This window comes from Theobroma cacao, chromosome 4 (genome assembly GCF_000208745.1).
Source record: "Theobroma cacao cultivar B97-61/B2 chromosome 4, Criollo_cocoa_genome_V2, whole genome shotgun sequence".
Classification (NCBI taxonomy): Eukaryota; Viridiplantae; Streptophyta; class Magnoliopsida; order Malvales; family Malvaceae; genus Theobroma; species Theobroma cacao.
Genome location: NC_030853.1, coordinates 31,015,683 through 31,034,899, shown reverse-complemented (window position 1 = coordinate 31,034,899; position 19,217 = coordinate 31,015,683). Strand labels below are relative to the sequence as shown.

Genomic DNA, 19,217 nt, shown 5'->3' with positions numbered 1-19,217 from the left:
GAGCCATGAATTCTACATTAACTATATACTAGAGTGATACTGTGAATATAAGGGTTTACATTATCTTTAACTTCTTGTAAGGTTCTTTTTATGGGACAAAACTGTGAGGCCAGCGGGCTAAATCGGACAATACCTCATAGAGGTTGTTGTGGACATGACAGTTGGTTTCAAAGTGAATTCTGAGTACTAGCGATGTGTCATTGATGACAGTGGGCCCTTATCGAAGTGAGGGAAGATGTTAGGGTCCTCACGTAAACGTGAATCCCACATCGTCGAGATAATGCTCCCACCGGGTTGAGCCATAAAGTCTCACATCGAAGAGAAACTCCTAGCCGAAAGTAAGGGAGGATGCCAGGGTTCTAGAGAGGGGAGCTATGAATTCCACATCAATTATGTATTAAAGTGATATTGAGAATATAAGGGTTGACACCACCTTCAACTTGTGAAGTGCCTTTTGTGGGACAAAACTGCGAGGCCAACGGGCCAAAGCGGATAATACATCAGAAAGGTTAGTATGGACCGTGACAATTGTTATTAGAGCAAACTTTGAGTGCTAGCTATATGCTACTGAGGACAGTGGGCCCTTGTTGAAGTAGAGGAGGATGTCACAGTCCTCGCGTGGACGTGAATCCCACATCGTCGAGATATAAAAAGGGGTGTTATAGTCCTAGAGTGATATTAGAAACATAAGAATTCATACAACTTTTAACTTGTGAGGCACTTTTTGTGGGACAAAATTGTGAGGTCAATGGGCCAAAGCGAACAATATCTCACATGGGTTGGTGTGGATCATGACAATTGGTATCAGAGTGGACTTTGAGTACTAGCGATGTGCCACTGAGGATAGTAGGCCCTTATTGAAGTGAGGGAAGATGTCATGGTCCTCGCGTAGATGTGAATTCCAAATTGTCAAGATAATGCTTTTAGCAGGTTGAGCCACAAAGTCTCACATCGAAGAAAAATTTCCAACTAAAAGTAAGAGAGGATGCCATGGTCCCAGAAATGGGAGCCATAAATCCCATATTAGTTATGTATTAGAGTGATACTATGAATATAACGGTTCACACCACTTTTAGCTTGTGAGGTCTCTTTTGTGGGATAAAATCGTAAGGCCAGCAGGCCAAAACGAACAATACCTTACAAGGGTTGGTGTGGACCGTGACAATTGGTGGGGTTGGTGTGGACCGTAACAATTGGTGTCAGAGCAGACTAGTAATGTGCTATTGAGAACAGTGGACCCTTGTTGAAGTGGGGTTTTCGCGTAGACATGAATTTTACATCGTTGAGATGATGTTTCCAGTGAGTTGATCCATAATGTCTCACATCGAAGAGAGAAACTCCCAGTGAGGACTAAGGGAAGATGCCATGGTCCTAAGGAGGGGAGCTATAAATTTCACATCAACTATGTACTAGAGTGATACTAAGAATATAAAGATTCACATCACCTTTCTTTTTGTATAACAAAACCGTGAAACCAACGAGTTAAAGTGGACAATACCTTACAAGAGTTAGTATGGACCGTAACACCTAGAGTAGAAAGTTGTGTCTTCCAAATTTCAGGATTTGGATACCAAATTTCAAAGGATATTCTACAATGATCATATATCTTTTTCTAGATGTGATTTTATCTAATACTACCATGGTAGGAAATAACATGTCCCATTAAAGCAAGAACATCGACAAGATTGTTGAAGCACAGCTCTTCTCTGTTTGTTTTATTATGTGTAATATCTATCTCCATTTAATAATGATTTTAAAAAAATAATAAAAAAGTTACAGTACCATTATTTTCTGACATCTACCTTTAGTTTGTTCCTTAAGTATGCTAGTAATATGCTTTCTTAAGTAAATTAAATCTTATTCATTTTGGTGGAGAAAAATTAAAAGCAGTATGTCAAAAATCAATTCGGGGTTGTGATGTCCTTGTCAGAGTTGGCCTATTGCTGAGTCTCAGGATTTTTTTTTTTTTTTTGCTTCTCCGAAGTCGGACAAAGCACTAGAAAAAGTGACCTCGAAACACACTGTTGATCATCGTTAAACTGCGTCTTCCTATGGAATGATAAAAAGAAATAGTACGTACTGCTAGGGATGTAATCACTTCTTGTAGGCCAGAAGTTTAGCGAAATGGAAGTTTAAATTTTAAGTGGTTTAAAAGATAAAAACAAGTTGGCATCCACCCAACCTGAGATAAAGAGAAAGCAAGAGAGAGAGACACAGAGAGAGAAAGAGTCTGATCTGAATTATCTAATCAATTTGTTTATTTAAGTTTAGAGAAGATTTATTAATTTACCAATTGGTTCGTGCCCCAAGTTTTGACTATTAGAAGTGAAATGTTTGAGATTTGGTACTGATAGGATATATTAGTTTCGAGAATATTTATTGATAGATTTAAGTTAAATTTAGTTTTTGTATGTACTATTTAATCTATATAATTGATATATATTTATACGGTGATTTGATATTGATATTTCGAGAATATAATAAAAAGTTAGTTAAAATTTGTCGGTATATATGGTATAGTAAAAAACATATTATTAATTTACCACCTTTTTTTTTAATCCCAAAGAGTCTCTAAATTCCATGTCTAAACCCGAGGAGAGGAGAACAATCGCGCCATGCCATGACGGGGAGATATTCATAGAGGAAAATCTGATGCATGCAAGTATATATATTTGCAGTACCACTATTGAGGCTATGTCTTTCTCTTTGGACAACTCAATTTATCGAACTAAAGAAAGTAGGTAAATTCTGTTATAAAGAGGAAGAAATGAACCCCAAGAAGCAAACCAAAACAAGACAAACAAATACCAATAAACAACTGTAATTAGAAGCCATATGTGATGTCTTTACTATACAAATGAGCCATGATTGATAGCAAGATGTTTCAAAAAAAAAAAACATAAGGGCCGTTTAATTACATGGTATTGATTAGTAAAAATTGAGATTTTACGTATAAATGGACCTTTTTTTTTTTTGTTATTTTGATAAATGCATAAATGGACGAACAAGAGCTTGGAGGTTTAACCAGAGTATATAGCCAGAAAAGTTGGTGAACATTAGTGTAGCGTGACAGTACTGGCCGTTAATGGACAATTTCGGACCAATAAAAACTAAGCCTTAAATAAGGAAAAAAAGAAGTGGGGTTTACTTACTGACTTTGGGCACACATGTAAAAGTCCCAACCTGTACTGTTATCTACGTATGATCTTGAACATATTCATCCGTCGACTAGGGCAGCAAATTTATTCTCATGATTTTGAGAAAATTTTATCTGTAATCCCCCAACCATATGTTTATCTCTTTCTTCTCTCCATAACATTGATTGTTACATTTTCTGTGTGGGTAAAAAGAGAACAATTATGTAACGAGGTGCAAATAAAATTTATAAATTATATATATATATATATATATATTTATAATTTTACATCATATGTTCGGTGAAAATTTGAATTACTTAATTTAATACGGACTACCACGAACTTCAAGTTGAATTAAAGGGGTTGGACGTCATTCCTGTTCCTAGACCGACCAGAAAAGATTGCTGCTACTGTACTCATCACTTAAACAGCTTACTCTTCTTCTTTTTAAGTATAATCATTTTGGGTTTCAGTAACTGAAAGTTCCTGACTTAGATAATAGATAGACTTTAGTATAAGAAAAAAAAATGGAAATATTAATGGACTCGTGGAGCTTCCTGCACCATTCGAGAGTTGACTTCATTTCCTTCGTTAATTTGTTAACTTTTTGGGTCTAGCAACTTTTGAATGACTGAATGGTCCTAGGTTAGTGAATAAGGCAGTCTGATTAATTCATACCATGAATTACGAAATGTTTTGCCGATGTCAGTACTTTGTTTGTAATCATTCCTAGGCCACATGCAATGATCTCTGTTAAGCAACAAATTAGTCATTAGGAGTTTCTCTGGCACTGTTCCTATGTCCACATCGTATCACTCTCGTATTTAACCTCTCTGTCTCTCTCTCTCTCTGTACGTGCGAAGTCTATCTAGCAAGGCAGAAGATCACAGCACCCGCCTCCTCTCTCTCTCTCTCTTTCTTTCATGTTCGGAGGCTCTTGGGGAGTGAATGCGGGAGGAAAAGAGAGAGATGGGGAGATCTCCATGTTGTGAGAAGGTGGGGTTGAAGAGGGGGAGATGGACAGCAGAGGAAGATGAAATATTAACGCAGTACATTCAAGCCAATGGGGAAGGATCCTGGAGGTCATTGCCCAAGCATGCAGGTACATACTTGAAAACAATGCTCAGATGAAGATCTTTTGTGTTTTGTTTGTTTTAAGTGATTATGAATGAAGGATGATCATTTTCCTTTTTTAAATTAGGTTTGCTGAGATGTGGGAAGAGCTGCAGGCTGAGATGGATAAACTATTTGAGGGCTGACTTGAAGAGAGGGAACATCACTGCTCAAGAGGAAGAAACCATTGTCAAGCTGCGTGCTGCTTTGGGGAATAGGTACAAACAATGTTTTGTCTCCTATCAATTACTTTCCACTCTTGCAGATCATCTACACAGATCAGTACTCTCTAAGGTTTTTGCTTTCAGTTTCTGATTTTTGGGTAATTCTTGAGAATGAATATAGAATTTAGAAACCTTAATTCTGAAGAGCAACCTTGCATATCGTACGATCCTCTCCGTTTCTCCAAAATGTTCTCCCTTTTTCTCTTTTTGCCGGCACAAGAAAGACTTGTTAATAAAGAGAGGAAGCTGAGAGCAAGCAGGAAGCTGAGAGCAAGCAACAAGCCTTTCAGCCACAGGGTTAATATTGGCTCGTGCATCCTTTCCCCCAAAACGTTGGGGACAAGAATAAAGATTAAGAAATTTGTTGAACTTTCCTGGTTTTCTAAATACTTCTTTGCCGCAAGGTTCAAACCTTGATATTGTTCTTAATTTCACTGCTTCCATAAGCAAAAAGCTAAACAGCTAGCCGAGAGGAGCCCATCATACTTTTAAAATTGCATAAATTGGCCTCAAGATGCTCTAGAGGATGGTTTTTACCAAGCATCCCATCAGATGCATCTGACATCTGAGTATCTTTACTCTTTTTCGGAACAGCTTACTGCTGATTCATCACTGCTTCATGCAGTATATTACTTAAACCCACATTTTTTTGGCTGAACGAAAAAAAAAAAGGAAATTCCCATCAGATGGCGTTATCAGATGTTCAAATCCAAAGTTCTGATACCTTTTTCTTGCCATTGATTGGGGCTAAATGTTAGTATATGATCAACATCATAGTCTAAGAAGCTAGAATAATTTGCAAAATGAAATACCTTATTTTCTTCGAAAGATAGTGATCAAGCACTGTCCTTCACTGCAGTTAGCGTTATGCTGTTAAAAAAGTCCTTTTAGTTTAGTACTTACAGGCAATTAACCAGTCCTTAGGTCGGAACTGCATGATTGAAACCCTCTTCTCAACTTCGATCTTAGACAGATTCCTACCAAGCTCAAACTTCAGGCATGAACGTAACCCATTCCCCTTGAACTAAAACTGTTTACCCAGATTTCTTTTATATCTAGCTATTGCAAATATTGCAATGAAATGCCAGCTTTAGTTTGGCAAGGTCAAAATTTTCCAGTACTTGGTTGCTTCAATCCCTTGGTCATTAAGCTTTCATCAAAACAAGAAGAACCTAGTCATTGAGCTTAATTTCTACCATGAGATTGTTTTTTTTTTTTTTTTGTAACCAGTATTCTTTACTATGGTTGGACTGTTTTAGGTGGTCTTTAATTGCTGCACAATTACCAGGACGAACAGACAATGAGATCAAGAATTACTGGAACTCTCATTTAAGCCGAAAAATTTACAGATTCACCAAGACAATAAAAGATACCAAACCAGGTGAGATTGATATTATAACAACAGCGGAAGAATGCAAGCGAACAGGCGGTCGAACCAGCCGATCAGCCATGAAAAGACAAAAGTTGGCTTTGCTGTCATTCGGTATTCCTAAGAATGATCTCACCCCAAATGAGGAGATGGAATCCGCAGCCCAAGGAAACACTATTCCTGGAGCACCAATCCAGGACAGAAAAATCATGAAAAATTTGCAACCCAATGAGAACCATGATGAGGACCCTATTTCTGCAGTAGCGGGTAGAAGAAACATTGGAATAATGCATGGTTCGTGCATGCACAGCAGTGCAGGGAAAGCAGGCAATTATGACGAGAGCAAAAGCAGAGGAATAGCATTAAGTTCTGGTGAAGAAAGTTGCAGTGCGGTTGAAACGTACGGTAGCTGTAGCGAGAGAGAGAGCGAGGAGGTTCTGGGACCATACGAGTGGCTAGACAGTGAAATAAAGCGCCTTAGCAGCGTCCTGCAAAGTGAAGGTGTGGATCCAAGTGGGAACCGTGGGTTTACCCCAAATGTAGAAAATGGCACCAGGGTTATAACTGAGGACAGGGTTAACGGGGTCCAAAGGGGCGCTCAAAAAGATGAAGAAAGAGAAAGCTGTGGCATCTGGAGCTCAAATGCAGAGATAATTGGTAAAGCTGGGGAATATCAGATGAGTTCCTTTTCATCGCCTGCAGAAACTTCATGGTTCGACAAGGATTGGCTTGATTGGGATTCTGCTGCTGGGTTTGGTCAGTGTCATGATGCTGATCAATGGGAACTATGGGATGATTCAGACAAGGTGCTTTGCCAGTTGTGGGATGATGGCAATGGTGATGAAGCAGGATGACAGACGTCTGTCTCATGCAAACACACCAACATTAACGTATATATAATTACTAATACTAATTTGTTAACGTGAATGTATCTTGTCAATTTTCTACTTGTGGTTTTGTTGGCCTCTTAGTTTGTTTGTTGACACATTTTCCTTCTATTAAAGCAATCCTTGAACCAAAAGTCAGTGCAATATTGTCTCGATTTAATATTTAAAATTAAACACTGTATTTTCAAATTGAAATTTCATTAACATTAATGTATTTAAATTTTTTTCTAAATTTTAAAATAATTACATATCACTTTTGATTATTTTATAACGTACATAACTTTACATTTTACATGATTTCTCTTTTTATATTATGATATATATAAGAGCTTTGGGTTCCATAGATTAAGATTCTCTCTTATTCTAACCTTAAACAATTACCATTTAAGATGATAAACAATCAGACTTGTGCCATGCGTGCACGTTACGAAATGAGAATTAGGAGGTGTGTGATTCTTCAGAAGGTTTGTTGGAAATTCTCTGGGGTAGCTGGACATCAAATTAATATATCCCCTCTCTCCTCTCTTTACTTCAAAAATTTTCAATCAATTTCTAAGACAGTACCAACATTTAAAGCTAGCTTTAGCGTATATGTCTTGTTCACTTCCCTTTTAGGTTGATGGAATCATAGAAGGACAAAAGGCAAATGGTATAAAGTACATTGGTTAAAAGTGAGGGATGCATATTCTTCACTTAGTTGGGGGGATGGAAGTTCAATCCTTTGACATTGTCAAAATTAAACTCTCTCTCTCTCTCTCTCTCTCTTTATAGAATCAAGTGACAAAAAAGTACATTGAAAGTAATATATACTGTTAATTTTGATGGTTTATAAATATTTTTAATAATAAAATTAATTGTCAAAAAGAAGTCTTATCTAGAACTAATTGAGGTTGGTGTGTTTGCTTTCAAGTAGGCCCAAATTCCTTGGATATTGGCCTTTCTGTCCAATGACAAAATGACCACAACATTTATTGCCATTGACTTTGCTTTATATGTCTTTTGCACATGAAACATAAAAATTGAATACGAAAGATTCAATCAATTTTTGCTTTATGCATTTGAAGAAAATTAAAAAGGCTTAATTTTTTTTATTTTACTTTAATTTTATTCTTCATCTAAAAGTTTTCAATCTCAAAAATTTTTTTCCTAATAGAATTTCCGTCTTTTCATTAAATAATTTCAAATTTTAAATAAGTATACGTAATTAAATTAAATAGACGACAAAAAAAAAAGAAGAAAGAGATAGGACAAAGATATTATAATACTGAATACGTGGAACATATGAAAGTTTCGAGACTCAAAATCATCAATCTTATTAAACCATTTGGAAACTTTTTCTTGGGATAATTGAATGCCTGATAATCATTATTTGTTGGCCATAATCTCTGTTAAGCAACAGTTGGAGACTGTTGCTATGTCTACATCATTCACTTCATGCGAACCAACTTAGCACAACACGATCAAAAGTTCCATCGTTAAACCACCTACTTCAACATTGAGATAAGACGAAGTCGTTTGATATCTCCTCTTTGTCTGGGTGGTGCTTTTGGGACTGATAATTTCTGAGGTAATGGGGAGATCTCCATGTTGTGAGAAAGTGGGGTTGAAGAGGGGACGATGGACAGCAGAAGAAGATGAAGCATTGACCAAGTACATCCAACTCAATGGAGAAGGATCCTGGAAGTCTTTACCCAATAATGCAGGTATCCTTACTTCACCAAGAATGTGAATGTAAGTGAAAGCAAGACGATGATTTGGTTTTGTTTTTTGTTTGAAGGTTTGTTGAGGTGTGGGAAGAGCTGCAGGCTGAGATGGATAAACTATTTGAGGCCAGACTTGAAGAGAGGGAACTTCACTGCTCAAGAGGAAGAAACCATTGTTAAGTTGCACAGCACTTTGGGGAATAGGTAGGCATTTTCTCCTGTTGATTTTCTTTTCATTCATGCAAAAGAATATATTTTGCCATATAATTAATCAATGCATTAGAAAAGTACTTTTGGTTCCAATTTGCTCTCCATTTTTCTAGTTAAACTTATCACAGTCAACTAAGCTTGAGCACATAAACAGCTCCATGCACAATGCCAGGACCACATTTCTAGTTAGAACATGTACAACTCCCAAAGCATTAACAAATGCACCAAAAAAGCCAACCATCCCAGTACCTACAGATTAAAATCAAGGAAAACATACATCCTTTATATCACCAAGCCCTTTGCTGGTAATGAACACCATTACATCTAGGGTAACACTTCAGAAAAAATCAAATTCAGCAGCAGCACTGGATATCTTTCATAAAACGGTAAAGTCCACAATCAAGAACCAAAGAAAAAACTTCAAAACCTCCACCAAAATCACCAAATTTTAAGTGTATCATGATCCAAAAGCATGCCAAAATTATCACCTCATGTATAGAAGCTTGCTACACCTAATTAGTATTGTATTGGAAATGGAAAATTTAATCTGGAAACATGGTATCTATATATCAAACTTTTCTTAAATTCAGACTTGAGAGAGAAGATTCAAACCCCATTTTTTGAAGGATGGATACATATATATATATATACACCTATCAATAGGCTCAACTACCATTTCCTATCAATTTTAGAATTGAATCGAGTACTGTATTTTTCTTTTGAAATTTGAGTTGTGTCGGTATAGATTACTACTTTGTTTTTACAACCTTCGGATGCGTGTGTAGGTGGTCATTGATAGCAGCAGAGCTGCCAGGACGAACAGACAATGAGATAAAAAATTACTGGAAGACTCATTTGAGGAGAAAAATTTACAGCTTCACCAAGAAAGTACATAATGGATCTCCAACAGTGGAGGCTGTCAGAATTGGTGAGTTAGCACAGAAACGCAGAGGTCGAACCAGCCGGGCAAACATGAAAAGGCAAAAGCTAGCATTGATGTCACTAGGGAAGGCTAACAAGAATAACACACCAGAGGAAACCAACATCATTGGACAAATGGAAGGCACCGATATTGTGAGAGATTTGCAGCCCACGGACCTTGGAGCACGTGGTTGTTGTATGAACAGCGGTGCCAGGACCGTAGATGGTAGAATTAATGGCGAGAGTAGAATTAATGGCGAGAGTGAAAGACCAGCAATATGTTCTGGTGACGAGAGCTGCAACAGCATCGCAGCTCAAGTAATGTTCGACTGTGAAACTGATGTTTTTGGACCATATGAGTGGCTGGATAGTGAAATACAGCGGCTTAGCGTCGTTTTGAAGAGTGAATGTGCGGAAGTGAGTCCGAGTGGGGATGGTTGCTTTGACCCCAAGGAAGAAAATGGCGGTATCATGGTCACGACTGAGGAGATGGACAAAGAAATCCCAGCGGTCCAAGAAACGAAGTCCAAAAGTCATCATGACGAGGAAATTAGAGGGAGCTGCAGCATTAATTGGAACTCGGATTGTGGGAGGAGTTGTGGAGAGTCGCAGGTGCGTCGTTCATCGCCATCGGACCCATGGTTTGATGAGGGGTGGCTCGGTTGGGATCTTGACCAAGCTGACGCACTTGGGTTTTGCAGCCATGATCCATGGGATGATCTTAAATACTTCCAAAGTGTTCATCAAAACCATCAATGGGAATCATGGGATGATCTTATATACTTCCAAAGTGTTGATGAAAATGACCACCGATCTATGTAACATTGTTTAAGACACTGTAGTGATTAGGTTTGAATGTACATTTTCCATACAAATAATTACCATCAAATATAAAACATTTTCCAAGTCTCGCTTCTCTTTAGTTCAACTCTTATCTTTAATATATAAATTACCTGTTTAATTATTTGTGATGGCATATAAATATTTCTAAATAATAAAATCAAATTGCAATTGGACAAATAATAAATTACAATAACATATAGGGTGTATTTCATGAATTATAACTTATAGGCTTCTTATATATAGTACTAGTTCCCAACCAAAAATTACCTTCAGGTTGGTGTGGTTGTTTTCCAGTTGGCCCAAATTCCTTAAATATTGGCTTTATTGCCATTTGACTATGTTATATATGTCCTTTGTACATGAGAGACAAAAATTGAATACTAAGGATTTTTTCAATCAATTTTTTTCTTTATGCATTTGAAGAAAATTAAAAAGACAAAGAATATTAAATTTGACCTTAATTTATTTTTCTAAAAGATTTTGTATTCTTCAAAAAATTTCAGCCCCGAAATTTTTTTTCTTTTCTTAATAAAATTTCCGTTATTCCATCAAATAATTTCAAATTTTAAGTAAGTATATACCTAGATTCAGCAACGGTTGGTGACCGTTGCTATGTCTACATCAGTCACTTTATGGAAAAAAACATATGGCAGATACCTATACTATATATAGTAGTACCTAGTTCGACATTGATTTGCTAAAAGTTGTTTGATTTCTCTTCTTTGTCTGGGTGTTTTAGGGAGTGATATTTTCTGGGGTAATGGGGAGATCTCCTTCTTGTGAGAAAGTGGGGTTGAAGAGGGGACGATGGACAGCAGAAGAAGATGAAATATTAACCAAGTACATTCAGCTCAATGGAGAAGGATCCTGGAAGTCTTTACCCAAGAATGCAGGTACCCTAGCTTCAGCAAGAATGTGAATGTAAGTGAAGGAAAGATGATGATGGTTTTGATTTGTTTTTGTTTGAAGGTTTGTTGAGGTGTGGGAAGAGCTGCAGGCTGAGATGGATAAACTTTGAGGCCAGACTTGAAGAGAGGGAACTTCACTGCTGGAGAGGAAGAAACCATTGTTAAGTTGCACAGCAGTTTGGGGAATAGGTAGGCATTTGCTCCTTTTGGTTTCTTCTCATTCATTCAAAAAGTATATATTTAGCCATGTAATTAATGCATTGGAAAAGTACTTTTGGTTACCTGTAGCAGCTCTCCAGAACATTTTTCTCTCCAATTTTTTAGTTATCACAGTCACCTGAGCTTGAGCACCTAACCAGCTCCATGCACAATTCCACCACCAAATTTTAAGTTTCTATTTTTTTCTAAGTCCAAAGATTCGAATGAGATATATATATATAGACACACACACACCTATCAGTATGCTCAAATACCATTACCTATCAATTTTAGAAGTGAGTCGAGTACTGTTTTTTCCTTTTGAAATTTGAGTTGTGTAGGTATATATTACTACTTTTTTTTACCCTAAAGTTCAACCTTCGGATGCGTATGTAGGTGGTCATCGATAGCAGCAGAGTTGCCAGGACGAACGGACAATGAGATAAAAAATTACTGGAAGACTCATTTGAGGAGAAAAATTTACAGCTTCACCAAGAAAATACATGATGGCTCCACCTATGGAGGCTGTCAGAATTGGTGAGTTAGCACACAAACACAAAGGTCGAACCAGCCGGTCAAACATGAAAAGGCAGAAGCTAGCATTGATGTCACTAGGGATGGCTAACAAGAATGGCACAGGCACTGCAACTTTTCAGGAAACTGAAGGCGCGGCAGAGAAAACCAACTTCATTGGACAAATGAAGGACAGCAACATTTTGAGAGATTTGCAGGCCGGGAACTTGGAACACATGGCTGTTGTATGAACAACGGTGCGAGGACTGTAGATGGTTGCATTAATGATGAGAGTGAAAGCCCAGCAATATGTTCTGGTGACGAGAACTGCAACATTAACGCGGCTTAAGTACTGTATGACCCCAGCGACAGGGAAACTGGTGTCTTTGAACCATATGTGTGGCTTGATAGTGAAACGCAGCGGCTTTGCAGAGTGAATTTGCGGTGGTGGATCCGAGTGGGGATGGTTGCTTTGACCACAAGGAAGAGAATGGCGGTATCATGGTTATGACTGAGGAGATGGACAGTGAAATCCCAGAGTCCAAAAGTGATGACGAGGAAAGAGGGAGCTGCAGCACTTGGAACTCGGATTGTGGGAGGAGTTCCGGAGAGTTGCAGGTGTGTCGTTCATCACCATGGAAATTGATGGTTTGATGAGGGGTGGCTTGGTTGGGACTTTGACGAAGCTGAAGTACATGGGATTCGGAGCCATGATCGATGGGAATCATGGGATGATCTTAAATACTTCCAAAGTGTTAATCAAAACGATGAGGGAATCATGGGATGATCTTATATACTTCCTAAGTACTGTTGATAAAAATGATCACTGATATATGCAACATTAATTGTTTAAAACACTACTGTAGTCATTAAGTTTGAATGCACTGCTACATATATTCCATGAAAAGGCACACGAATTTTCGAATAAATTTTTTATCTTTTATTTAGAAAAATGTTTAAATTTTGATATATATCCAAGCACGTATTTGAATCTTAGTGGAAAAATTAATTGATAGTAAGATTTAATATTAATTAATATTATATATTTATTATACGACAGAAAATGTTATGACGTGAAAATTGATATAATCATGTTATTTTTTTTAGATAAATATTATCCATTTTTTATGTTAATTTATAATTTATAATATGTGCAGTTGTAATCCTACAAGTACATGTGCATTTAATTAATCTAATAATTAGATGTTACATTTCAAACATAGATTTCATGTCCCAGATTACCCAAGGGTATACTTGGAGTTAATTTTTTGCTAATTATCTGCAAGTATTGTATGTAATGAATGCACTATTATTTGAATGGAGCAACTCTATGATCAAACAGAAAATGTTAATTCAAAGATGCCTTAATATGAAACAATAATTTGAAGAATGAACTTTTAAGAATCTTCATGATACAAAGATCCCCCCCTCAAGGGGTAAGATATAAGAAGAGAAACATACATTGGAAGTGGCAAAACTAAAGGCTTAAAACGGTGCAAGCTAACATTGATCAATTCAGCAACCAAAAGCATTCAATTTAGCCCTCACTGTCTCCAAGTTCAAATGCATTCATCAACTTTAAAGCCCTGGCCATTTTCCATATAGGCCATGTGCTTTTCCACGAGCTCATCCATTGTACATCTGGTGTGACTAAGCTGAAAGCATTAAAGTTGCAAGACTTCAGCAACCACCTCATCAACCAAAGTGTTCAGTATTTGACCCTCAATGTCTGCTCCAAGTGAAAATGCATCAACCTCAAAGTCCAGCCATTTTCCATATTGACTGCTCATGTCCTTGTCCACAAGCTCATCCACCATACAATCACCCATGCCTCTCCACCCTGAGATCTCCTTGTACACTTCTTCAGCTAACCACTCATTTCTTCTCAGAATCATCATCCCTTTTGCCCATGTTCCACATCCCCCGCCCACGTACCGCCTGCATCTCAAGTCTAAGCATTCGCTGACAGAATCAAATAGGACCTTCCGTTCTAGCCTAGACTCCCCACCATTGCTTCCAAATCCTGCTCTTCGGCTTTCCAACTTATCAAAAAGATGAGGGTTTATGATTTCACGAGCACGGCCTAAGGCAAAGTCCTTGAACATCAATTCCACATTACATAGTATCAGCTTCACATATTCTAGTTCCCAGTTGACTGATTTCATGGGATCTGACATAACAACAGTATTTTGATTTCTTTTAGCCACAGTTCCAGGACATATGGAGGAAGCTGAATCTGATAACTCTGTATCAACGTCTAGTGAGCGTAACTTCTTTGAAGAACTCAGCCCAAGAACTTCCTGAGCTTGAACAGATGAGCAGTGCTTGCTTCCTGAAATTGCATCAAAGATACAGATTAGTATACCTAAAGAAAAACTTATGCCCAGATTTAATAATGAACATAAAGTATAAGCCACTACTTTTACCTTCTATACTGCAACTATCTGTGCTATCTGAAGAGTTGCAGCTTTCAGTTGAAAAGGAAGGTTCAAGAATAGAAACTGGACTAGGTTGCCGAGCATCAAGACAGCTACTGCTGCATTCATCGGTCTCATCAGCTCCCTGAATGTGCCACATTAGTGTTATTTATCATCATGTGAAATAGTTTTGATGCATTTTATAGCAACACTCACTCAAGCTTGAGATAAAAGAATGGTTAACCATTAAAACTCCCAAAGAAGATACATTCAAGCAGCAGATTGTACAGTTAGAGGCACAACAAACAAAGAAAACTTGAGTAGGGTTTTCTTAGAAAATTGAAAAGCTAAGTCTATTACCTGAAACTTATGTTTCAATCTGAGCAGTTGAAGATCAGTGGAGGAAAGGTTGGAACTGTGACAACTACCCAGTTTATTATATAAGCTTGGCATAGTGGTAACAGCATTAGGTGTGTGCACCAGGTCTTGTGAAAATGACGTAGAAGTAGAAGCTGATCCTGAATTGAGAGATTTGTGGCAAGAAGATTCAACTGCATTACTTAATTCCCTTAGCTTTTGTTCCAAAAGCATACTTAAAGCATCTCCTCCAATGACATTATATCCCATTGAAGACAACTTCAAACTCTCGGTGTCAAGCAACAATCTTTTACCCCGATTATCCATGCAAATGCCATTCTTTTTCTGTGCAAGCTGAGCAGATGTTTCCATTGACCGGGTTAGTGGGGCTGTGAATGTGAAGGAGACAACATCCATGCCTTTCTTCTTGCTATCTTCAACCCAGCTGAAGTTCCTTTCAGTAACAGGATGATCTTCCTTTTGATTTTTTTCAATCAACACATTATCAACAACCTGATTTTTCTCAAATTGGATATCCCTATCAATCGATCTTTTCTTCCTTGGGTTCTTTGTACCAGAATATGGACCTCCTTTTTCACTATCTGTTGTACCAAAGCCCAACTTCCTTGAGCCAGTTTTGGAATTCCCAACAGTTTTACCTGACATTTTGTGTCGCCCAAAGGAAGAATCCCCAGAGAGCACTTTTCTACTGTGCAAGTTGGAAGCCGTGGACTTTGAAGGTAATTTGTCTTTATCCACAATACAATTTTGCTTCTGATTGTTCTGCCTGAGTACACCAGAAGCATTGTGTGTAGAAGATTTCTTATGCAAACTCTTTTGAGCACTTGGTTGGCTCTTGAATGGTTGACTTGACTTAACCTCACTCTGGTCTTTCTGCCCGAGCAAACTTCGACTACTGCTTGAAGCCAATCCTTCTCTTTTCTGTACATTGACCTTTGCTTGGATTGCAAGCGAAATAGACTTACCCTTACTCTTTAAAACAGAAGAAATTTCTTCTGTATCAGAAGTCCTGGGTGATGTTGTGTCTGTTGACCCATTCCAACTCTTGTTCAGAGATTGTCCTTTAAGAAACTTGGCAGCATTTGACTCAACTGGTCTTCTAGTTGTTTCAGTGAGCCTGGATGTTTTATGCACAGTTTCCACTTTCTCTTTCAAATCTCTAACTTTCAAGGGCACAGAAGAAGATCCAACCATAGGCATTTTCTGTGCAGCCTCCATTTTTTCTTTGAAATCGCGAACTTTCACGGGCACTGAGGATGACCTGACCATAGGCATTTTGGCTCTAGAAATAGCATGGGGGCCAGGCTCGATAATTCTTGCAGCTGCTTCCATTATGTGAGCAGCATTCTTAGAAGGAACAAAACCAGGACTCTTAATAGGAGACAAAAGTTTATGATGGGTAATTGGAATTGTTTTAGCTGCCTTAGGGGGCAAACTTTCAGTTTGGAATCTCTCTATGGGCTTGCTGATTATCTTCTGGGGCTTTGACTCCCCAAAATTCCTGGCAGGGCCCTCCATCTTATTGAACAGATCTCCAGGATAAATTATTCGCTGGTCATGATGATAATTAAGGTTCCTATTTCGGAAATGAGCATCTTGAAGAGATTGAGTGTCAAAAAAAGGGGTGGAGTAAGGCTCAGAATACGTAGGCAAAGAATCTAATCCCATAAGCCTGGCCACTACACTAGGGGCCCTAGCTCCATATATGTCATCATCTGTAACTGATGAAGCACAACTGTAATCACTACCGCCTATGATGCTTGTCCCTGCTCCAATTTCATCCTCATCCATCTGCAATAATCACAACAAGAATTGTAAAGAGTCTCAGATTAAAACACTCTGTCAAGAGTGTAATAAGATCTATATTGAAATCATTTGGAATTGCCATGTTCTCACCAGATGGAATCGTGTCATTGGTAAGTTCCCATCACTTCTCTTCCCCTGTTTTGAACGCTCTAAAAATTTGAAGAAATAATGCTCATTAGTGACCATAAAAAAGATATAAACTATTACGGTACAAGAATATAACTTTCACTTGCACAATGCTGTGCATGGTGACACACTTCCTGTTGCATGCTCATCTGCACCCGGGAGGCAGTTATACCTGGAAAATCTGACTTGCTTGAGAATAGCTTCTTCCGAGATTTTGCAGTCCAGTCAAATAGCTGAAAAAATCCACCTACATAACCTCCTCCATTTTTTGAACCTTCTTTGTCAACCCCCATTGTCTGAAAGCAGAATCCAGGGCTGCTCAACTTATATAAGAAAATGATACAAAGAGAAATAGAAACTCTGTTCCACCAACCAAATCCATCTGTAGATGTTATTAACACAACAAACAGTTCAGTTACCAAGTAAACTTGAATTTCTAACACAATCAAACTCTACATTAGAAGTTTATATTACATATTCCTACAAGATTCAAAACCATTTTAAGATGTTAAGCATGCGATATAACTTCTCTTACTAGGATCTCCATTTTTCAAAGCATAGAAAGAAACTAAGCACCATCACTTTTTAAAGAGCATATGCATGCAATTTCTACACTCCAAGCACAGAGCTGTCTATGCAAGTTTCCTTCAATATTTTATTAGATGAAATGGAAGGTCTGATGTCTATATAGAACCCTTATAAGGGAAGTTAGAAGATAATTAATGGAGGTGAACTAGCTCCTCCTTTAGCCCAGAACTTAAGATCTCTAAACGTGCAACAAGTGAACATGGTCAAATGCAGTATCTCCATCTTCATATCACATCAGACTTAAATAGCCGTTGCAGAACTTCAAACAGCTAAACTTTGTCAAAAAAAGCTAGACAACAGAAGAACATGAAATGAACACTTAAACTACATGTACTCCTGCTACCATTATCACCATCTTAGATCTATATCACAATGAACTCAATCTTAAGGATTTCAACTATATTGCTCTCACAATTTCCAGGTCAGAAGCAACTTAAGATGTCAAACTCTGCTATATCAACTCTCTCTACCTGTGCCTGTATATCTTTCCCCATAATGTACCATGATAGCCTTGCTACTGACAAAGCAAAGATCATACCATCTAGCATTTGTCTTTGACCAGAGAAGTTCAACAGCTGAAGTTTCTATGGTACTAAATTGAATCAAAAAACTCGTAGAAACTAATTGCATTGACTCATTTTACTAAATTAAACACCTCAGATCCCAATTCTAACCAAACTGTGACTCAAATGCTTTTCAGCTCTATTTAACAAAAGCAAAACTATTATACTAAAACTAAAAGTTTGTCAGAGAGAGAGAGAGAGATTGCTCCTTTAATGTACCAAACAATTCAATTTCATTGAACCTGCATCAAGAACACTATATTCAAACTTTTTAAGTAACATTCCTTTCCTAGACTTCCTCAGCACCTAAACAAAGCCCACATGAACAATTTAAAAAGAAAAAAAACACCCATTAATCAATTCCATGCCAACCAACAAGCAAAACCAATACCTCAAACATCAATAAACAGCAACTTCACAAAAAATCAATGCCCACAATCTTCTCATTAATCCATTAACTAAAACCCAAAACTTCAAATCAAAGGAAAAAAAAAACCTTACATTTACAAAACCAATTGAGTGAGATCAGCTCAAAAGCAGCTGAATTTTTCTGGGTCAGCTTAAATATGAAACAAGAGTAAGCTTTGATATGGGTTAAGCCTAAATTTTAGATTTTTGAAAGAAACAAAAGCGAAAGGCTCCTCCTTTGAGTGTGAGAAAGGGACAGAGAGACAGAGAAAGAGAGGGAGTGAATTGTATTTCAAAGCAATAAATGGAGACAGAGTAAATAACATGGGATTTTGTTTTTTGAAAAAAAAAAATTTAATAAAAATGATTATTCGTTTGAAATAAAAATTAATTTAAAGTTTTATTATTAAAAAAAGAGGTAAAATTAAAAAGCCTATAACGTCTCTCTGGAGAGGGACGAGATTTCAAATTCCAAACGGAGACTTTGGAGTGGTCCTTGGGCTTCTGATAAACTCACGACTAAGTTTCATTAAGTTTGTGTACTACTTGATGGACTGATGCACACGTGTTCAAAAGTCCCATTTTTTTCCAAGTTGAGGGTAACATGGTAAATTGCGTGTCTAATCAAAACATCAAATGGGGCCTGTATATTAGGGTCTCAATGTCTTCATGTTGTAGTCTTCAGGCCCAAGAAAATTTGTTCCAAGGTGTATTACCTTATCTTCTCCTCTCATTAGATTTTTTTTTTATAATTTTACGTCACATATTTAATAAATTAATTATATTAAATTTAAAATTTAAAATTTTTAATAATATAAAATTAAATTTTTAATATAAAATTACATAACAAGACATGAAAGTTAAAGAATTTCTGTTCATATTATTTCTATTGAGTTAGTCATGTT

General features: G+C 37.3%; 4 protein-coding genes across 4 annotated transcripts; 3 read left to right on the top strand and 1 right to left on the bottom strand.

Moving 5' to 3' along the window:
• On the top strand, positions 3,862–6,870 carry LOC18603604. Its single transcript, XM_007035673.2, has 3 exons — positions 3,862–4,239; positions 4,339–4,468; positions 5,734–6,870. Exons 1-3 carry the CDS (start codon positions 4,086–4,088, stop codon positions 6,695–6,697), a joined length of 1,248 nt encoding a protein of 415 aa, XP_007035735.2. The 5' UTR covers positions 3,862–4,085; the 3' UTR covers positions 6,698–6,870.
• Positions 8,301–10,386, top strand: LOC18603603. The gene is made up of 3 exons (XM_007035672.2): positions 8,301–8,433; positions 8,508–8,637; positions 9,429–10,386. The coding sequence occupies exons 1-3, from the start codon at positions 8,301–8,303 to the stop codon at positions 10,384–10,386; spliced, it is 1,221 nt and encodes a 406-aa protein (XP_007035734.2).
• LOC18603602 (transcription factor MYB12) lies at positions 11,168–12,680 on the top strand. The gene is given in 5 exon segments (XM_018119140.1): positions 11,168–11,300; positions 11,377–11,419; positions 11,421–11,504; positions 11,910–12,040; positions 12,448–12,680. Coding segments are annotated over 5 exon segments (624 nt in total).
• On the bottom strand, positions 13,375–18,597 carry LOC18603601. Its single transcript, XM_007035670.2, has 6 exons — positions 18,406–18,597; positions 16,926–17,135; positions 16,718–16,776; positions 14,804–16,612; positions 14,453–14,588; positions 13,375–14,358 (listed from the first exon to the last, which is right to left on the bottom strand). Exons 2-6 carry the CDS (start codon positions 17,044–17,046, stop codon positions 13,691–13,693), a joined length of 2,793 nt encoding a protein of 930 aa, XP_007035732.2. The 5' UTR covers positions 17,047–17,135; positions 18,406–18,597; the 3' UTR covers positions 13,375–13,690.

Bases quoted from the DNA above. Each gene is read 5' to 3' on its own strand.
- LOC18603603 (XM_007035672.2), top strand. From the start codon at position 8,301: ATGGGGAGATCTCCATGTTGTGAGAAAGTGGGGTTGAAGAGGGGACGA. The intron at 8,434-8,507 runs GTATCCTTACTT...TTTTGTTTGAAG, and splicing joins GTCTTTACCCAATAATGCAG to GTTTGTTGAGGTGTGGGAAG. The intron at 8,638-9,428 runs GTAGGCATTTTC...ATGCGTGTGTAG, and splicing joins CACAGCACTTTGGGGAATAG to GTGGTCATTGATAGCAGCAG.
- LOC18603601 (XM_007035670.2), bottom strand. From the start codon at position 17,046: ATGGGGGTTGACAAAGAAGGTTCAAAAAATGGAGGAGGTTATGTAGGT. The intron at 16,777-16,925 runs GTATAACTGCCT...TCAAATTTTTAG, and splicing joins AAGCAAGTCAGATTTTCCAG to AGCGTTCAAAACAGGGGAAG. The intron at 14,589-14,803 runs GTAATAGACTTA...TGGCACATTCAG, and splicing joins GATTGAAACATAAGTTTCAG to GGAGCTGATGAGACCGATGA.
- LOC18603604 (XM_007035673.2), top strand. From the start codon at position 4,086: ATGCGGGAGGAAAAGAGAGAGATGGGGAGATCTCCATGTTGTGAGAAG. The intron at 4,240-4,338 runs GTACATACTTGA...TTTTTAAATTAG, and splicing joins GTCATTGCCCAAGCATGCAG to GTTTGCTGAGATGTGGGAAG. The intron at 4,469-5,733 runs GTACAAACAATG...GGACTGTTTTAG, and splicing joins CGTGCTGCTTTGGGGAATAG to GTGGTCTTTAATTGCTGCAC.